The sequence below is a fragment of the Malus domestica genome, chromosome 16 (genome assembly GCF_042453785.1).
Source record: "Malus domestica chromosome 16, GDT2T_hap1".
Lineage (NCBI taxonomy): Eukaryota > Viridiplantae > Streptophyta > Magnoliopsida > Rosales > Rosaceae > Malus > Malus domestica.
Window position 1 is genome coordinate 34,646,457 of NC_091676.1, and position 6,767 is coordinate 34,653,223.

General features: G+C 38.7%; 1 protein-coding gene across 1 annotated transcript; it reads left to right on the plus strand.

Annotated features, from left to right (window-relative positions):
- Positions 1-5,695: 5,695 nt before the first annotated feature.
- LOC139193129 (uncharacterized) lies at positions 5,696-6,373 on the plus strand. The gene has a single exon (XM_070816103.1). The coding sequence runs from the start codon at positions 5,696-5,698 to the stop codon at positions 6,371-6,373; it is 678 nt and encodes a 225-aa protein (XP_070672204.1).
- The last annotated feature ends 394 nt before the right edge of the window (positions 6,374-6,767 follow it).

The window sequence follows — 6,767 nt, forward strand, 5'->3', positions numbered from 1 at the left end:
CAACTTCAATTCCCTTTTCAGATATGATATGCCCTGGAAGTAATCCATGCGAAACCATGAAATGACATTTTTCCCAATTTAACACTAGATTAGTTTCTTGACAACGTTTTAAAACTAGGGACAGATTATGTAGACATGTATCAAAAGAATCACCATAAACTGAAAAATCATCCATGAACACTTCAATTATTTTCTCAATCATATCAGAAAAGATACTTACCATACACCTTTGAAATGTGGCGGGGGCGTTGCAAAGTCCAAACAGCATCCTTTGATATGCAAATGTGCCAAATGGACATGTGAAAGTCGTCTTTTCTTGATCCTCTGGAGCAACTGCAATCTGATTATATCCAGAATAGCCATCAAGAAAGCAATAATGAGAATGACCAACTAACCTTTCTAACATTTGATCAATGAACGGAACTGGAAAGTGATCCTTGCGTGTGGTGCTATTTATCTTCCGATAGTCTGTACAGACTCTCCAACTATTTTGCACACATGTAGGCACTAGCTCACTAGCTTCATTCTTAACAACTGTGACTCCGGATCGCTTCGAAACTACTTGAATAGGGCTCACCCACTTGCTGTCCGAGATAGGATATATGATGCCAACATCAAGAAGTTTGATAACCTCTTTCTTAACGACCTCCATCATGAGTGGGTTCAAACGGCGTTGAGCTTCCCTAGTTGGTTTTGCACCTTCTTCCAGCAGAATCCTATGCATACATGTAACTGGATTTATACCTTTGATATCTGCAATGCTCCAAGCTATGGCAGTTTTGTGATTCTTCAGTACCCGGATCAGTTTCTCCCCCTCTTCTGCTGTGAGTTGTGATGATATGATGACAGGTAATGTTTCATCCTCTCCAAAAAATGCATACTTCAGATGTTCAGGGATCGGTTTAAGCTCCAATTTAGGTGCCTGAATCACAGAAGGAAGAGTTTTTTGTCAGAAGTAGGAAGAGAAATAAAATAGGAAGAACACTTACCACGAATTGGCGAAAGAGACTCAAGAGGGGCCACTATTTGGATTAATTCTTCTTCAATGTGCTATGAATAATTAAAATTTCCATGTGTAATGCTATGCACTAATGCCTTTTCTAAATTATCTTGTCCCACACCTTCATTAAAACAATCCTGCACAAAATAGTCAAACGCATCAATAGACAAACAAGATTCTAAATCACTAGGGTACCTCATAGCATTGAAGATTTTGAACTTGACACTTTCTCCATCAATTTCCATGGTTAAGGTACCATTGTAGATATCAATTTTCGTACGCGCCGTTCTAAGGAATGGTCTTCCCAATATAAGAGGAAGTGCAGTAGGCATAGGGTTATGCTCCATCTCAAGAACAAAAAAGTCAGCGGGAAAAATAAGCTGATTCACTTGCACAAGTACGTCCTCCAATAGGCCTTTGGGATATCTATTTGAACGATCTGCCAACTGGATTACTACCTTTGTTTCCTTCAAGTCTCCAAGGTTCAATGACTCATACACTGAATATGGCATCAGATTAATGGATGCCCCCAAATCACACAATGCTCTCCCAAACTCTTTCCCTCCAATTACACATGGAATTGTAAAGCTACCGGCATCCTTCAACTTCGGTGGCAGCTTTCTCTGCAAAACAGCTGATACTTCCTCGCTTAATGCCACAGTTTCTTGATCATTGAATCTCATCTTGTTCGTACAAAGCTCTTTAAGGAACTTTGCATACTTGGGCACTTGTTTTATGGCATCTAAAAGAGGTAAGTTCACTTGGACTTTCCGGAAAGTATCCAAGATTTCCTTATTAGTTTGCTCTTTCTTAGACTTCATAAACCTACGAGGAAAAGGAATAGGGACACATGAGTTAAATGAATTTTGAACTTCTTTACTTACCTTATTAGAATCTTTTTTGTTCAATTCTGTATCTTTATGAGACTTTTGAGTTTCTGATGAAGCTTCATCTTGCTCAAGATTCTTGGTTTGTAGCTCCCCTTGTTCAATTGTGTCTTTTCTAGTCCTCTTTTGCATCCTCGGCTGCTCAAAAACTTCTTTTCCACTCCTTAAAGTCACAACATTCATCTGCTCCGCATTTGGATTCACCACGGTTTGGCTAGGCAACCTTCCTGGTTGGTGTTGTTGCCCCATCAAACTTGCTAACTGACTCATTTGGCGCTCAAGGTTTTCAATTGCTTTGTATGTTTTCTGTTGATGAGATTGAGTAGAGTTAGCTAAAGAAGCAATTAAATCCTCAAGAGACTTACTTGGAGCTTGTTGTTGTTGAGGCTGAAATGGTGCCTGCGGTCTTGCTTTAAAGAAGCCAGGCGGACGGTTATAGTTGTTGGGAACAGATTATTGTCCGTTGTCTTGATTGTTCCACTTTAAGTGTGGATGATTGCGCCATCCTACGTTATAGTTGTTGGAAAATGGATCATACTTTTGCCTTTGTTGCCCTTGAAATCCTCCTAACGCATTAGCTTGCTTAAGACCACCTTGATCCATCAACGAAGGGCACATGTCCATGGCATGTCCCATCATTGAACATACACCACACACCTATTTTGGAGCCACCATAACCTGTTGCACAAGATTAGTCAAGTTAGCTAATTGTAATTCAATACTAGAATTAGCACTTACCTCGTTAACTTTCTTAAGAGGTAGCTCATCTCTCCCTCCAAATTGTCGTGTATTGCCAGCAATGTTCTTTAATAATGCCTTAGCATTTATTGATGTCTTGTCCATGAATGCTCCTCCACTTGCTGCATCAAGTATTACACGATCAGTACTACATAATCCTTCATAAAAATACTGTATTAAAAAATGCTCTGAAATTTGATGATTAGGACAAGATGCAACCAAATGTGTGAATCGCTCATAGTAATCTCCAAATGGCTCTCCATGTTGTTGTCGGATTGCACATATGTCCTTCCTTATGCTTGCAGCTTTTGTGGCCAGAAAATATTGCTCCAAAAATGTTTGCTTCACCTGGTTCCATGTGTTCATTGATCCCGGAGGTAAATTGTAAAGCCACTCCTTTGCCTTGGCTTCTAATGTAAATGGGAATGCCCTCAACTTGACTTGCTCCTCATCCACATTTGCTGGTCTCATTCCCGAGCATACCACGTGAAACTCCATGAGATGCTTGTTGGCATCCTCTGTTGAGAAGCCATGGAACTTAGGCAAGTAGTGAATCATGCCAGACTTGAGCTCAAATCCTCCGTCTGCATTTGGATAGGTGATGCACAATGGTTGTTGATCCGTATTCGGCGTTGCCAACTCCCTCAAAGTACGGTTATCAGCCATGCCTTCTTGTGGTTCTTCCTCCTCTTCAGAACTCAAATGTAGTGGAGAAGATGGTGGTAAGGACACCGATGCACGCTTCGGCTTGATTTTTCCCTAAAGCTTTCGAAGTGTTTGTTCAAGCTCAGGATCATACGAACCTAGATCAATGCTCTTGGACCTTATACGCATATACTACGAAGAGTACCTGAAATAAAAACAAAAACAAAAACACTAATGAGACAAGAAGAGAAAACAACATTAAAATAAGTAATTAAAAATAACAATCCCCGGCGACACGGCGCCAAAAATTTGATAGGATTAAAAGCACACCACAAAGTAGCACACAAATGTCCTATTGATTTTCCTTATTAACACTAAGATTTGTCAATTGTAGCATATGAAAATAAGGGTCTTTCCCGCAGAAGATTGTTTTATCTAACTACCTAAACTGTCACAAAAACTGGGTTGCTGTCCCTACTGACCAGCCACCGGAAAATAATTATTAGACTGACTTATACATATCTAAAGTCTACGAAATTTTATATGTAGATACTAGACACACAAAGCTACACTCACACAAATGTTTGGGATTTTTGGAGTTGATTTGCTATTTAAATTAAATCGAAAAAAAAAACAGGATAGAAACAAATTTTAAGTAGTTCACAAATTAAGAAAAACGAGTTAGGGGTATTGCTATCCACCACCAAATAATCATGCAAACATGTTATGTTTCATTCAAATTTCTTTTATTTCCGGATGAAGATGCTCAAGTTGGCTCAATGTTAGAACTCAACCTATTACTCTTTCTTACGTAGTATGTTAAGAGAATGGCGTTTTCAACTTAACTTAGTCCCTAGCATGCAATCTAGAATGGCGTGTTCATAGATTTAACAAGTAGAAATCATTAAGAACGAAAAGAGTTTGAGTCATCACGACAACTTATCCTAGAAATTGGTTCACATGTTAATCGCAATTAACAAGTACTACTTTAGAACATATGTAGGTCCTCATTCGACAAGGGCAGGCACACACATACTCATAGCATTAGAATCCTATATATGCTTACTACGTATGCATCCATAGAAAACAAATAAAGAATTCATCAATGAGACAAGTAGTGAACCAAGTTTCATCCATTCATAAAAATAATTTAACGAAATGTCATAACAAAATTGCAATCATATTCAGGGCTTCAAAACAGCCCCTAACCTCTAAAAAATTAGTTACACATAGTTCTCAAAATAAACCAAAAGAAAGACATGAGTTTGAGAAGATAAAACCGAGAGAAGAGAATGCCTAGATTTCCTCCTTCCTTTCCTTCCTTTCTCAACGCAGCAGCCTTGCTCTTTTTTTTCCTTCCTTTCCTTCCTTTTTTTTCTATCTTTTTTTCTCTAAAGAACTCTCCTTTGCTGCTGCAACCTGCAGCCTTTATGCCCATGCTTGCTGCCCCATTTCTGCTCCATAACTCACCCCACTAACAGCCATTTAGTGATGACAATAAGTGAGAGGAAATTGTAAAACAATTGTAACTCTTTGGGCAACCTTTATGCCAATTACTCCCACTTAATCCTCATCTTTAATTGCATTTTATCTGATATTTGAGGAGATGTCAGCTGGCTTGTTCTTGGCTGCAAGTTTTATTGGATTTATTGCCTTCAATGCAGTTACAAACTGCACAGCGTCTTGGAAACCTTTCAGTGTTAAAACGGCCATAACTTCTTCTACAAAAATGATATTAACAATCCGCAAAATGCTCCAGAAAATAGACATCCGTAGCTTTCTAAGAATATAAGGCTCATTCTCTAATTCATTCTGAGCTGTTCGCAACTTGCTTCTAAAGTCAGCTGACCTGCACAGGCAGTTTTGACGAATTTGTCACTTAATATCCAACTTGTGCTATTTTTCTTTTCTTTGCTTGACAAATCCTACTAAACACAAAAACAAAGTAAATAGCTCAAAAATATAAGGAACTAACTAAGAAAAGACAAGTGAATTTGATGTAAAATATATATAAATATGAGCTTATCAGTCATTTTGGACCAAGAAGGACAGCGGCCAAGATCTTACAGAGTGGTTTCTTTTGGCCATCTTTATTCAAAGATGCATACCTATGCTGCCAAACTTGTGATAAGTGTCAAAGAGTTGGAAATCTTTCTCAGAGAAATGAGATGCCTCAACAAAGTATTTTGGTGATTGAACTATTTGATGTTTGGGGTATAGACTTCATGGGACCTTTCCCTTCTTCACATGGCAATCTTTACATCTTGGTAGCGGTTGATTATGTCTCTAAGTGGGCGAGGCAATAGCTTCTCCAACATGCAAAAGTTCTGTGGTGTTCGGTTTCTTGTAGAATACTATTTTTCCCCGATTTGGAGTACCTTGTGCTATCATCAGTGACAAAGGTACGCATTTCTTAAATCGCACCATGGCTGCCCTTTGTGCCAAGTATCATATTCATCATCGCATAGCCACCCCATACCATCCACAGACATCTAGACAAGTTGAAGTATCTAATCGTGAGCTCAAGAGGATTCTTGAGAAAACTGTCAGTTCATCTCGAAAGGATTGGAGTTTAAAGCTTACTGATGCTTTGTGGGCATATAGGACAGCTTATAAGACACCAATTGGGATGTCTCCTTTTCGTTTGGTGTATGGGAAGGCTTGCCATCTACCTATGGAACTTGAGCACAAGGCATATTGGGTTATTAAGCACCTCAATTTTGACTACCAAGCAGCGGGAGAGAAGCGAAAGCTGCAGTTGAATGAACTAGAAGAAATAAGGAATGATGCTTATGAGAATGCAAAGATGTACAAGGATAAGACCAAGAAATTTCATTATGCTCACATCCTTCGTAAAGAGTTTCAACCGGGTCAGAAGGTTTTGCTTTTTAATTCGAGATTGAAACTATTCCCAGGAAAGCTCAAATCACGTTGGAATGGTCCATATTGTGTTGTACAGGTCCATCTTCATGGGGCTGTGGATATCCAAAACATGCAAACTGGTTTTGTCTTCAAAGTTAATGGACATCGCTTGAAGTTATACAAGGAGTCTCCATATGATCTTGCCAAGGATTCCATCACTTTGAAGGAACCTGTTATTTGAATCAAACTGCCAACAGAATGTCTAGCTCTAGACAGTAACTAAAGCGCTTCTTAGGAGGCAACCCAAGCTTTCTATCTTTCATCTTTAGTTTGAATAATTTTAAATGTTTTTGTTCTATTTTTATGTTGTTTTCTGGTTTGTGTGTTTAAGTCCTACTTTTGCTTCCTTATGCAGGTAATGATTTTGCAAATCTCTACCACCACTTCTTGCAAAGTTTCTTAATCTCACGGGTTACTCACACATTTGTTATGCATAATGGGACGTGTTGAAACAAGTTTGGGGATGATTTGGAATTCTATTATGGAACAAAAATGCATCTTTACTGCTGCTCTCCTCGCCTACACAAATTGGTGTGTTCTTTCCTTTTCTTTATGTGTATTGATTTCATTTTGTA

Bases quoted from the DNA above. Each gene is read 5' to 3' on its own strand.
- LOC139193129 (XM_070816103.1), top strand. From the start codon at position 5,696: ATGGCTGCCCTTTGTGCCAAGTATCATATTCATCATCGCATAGCCACC.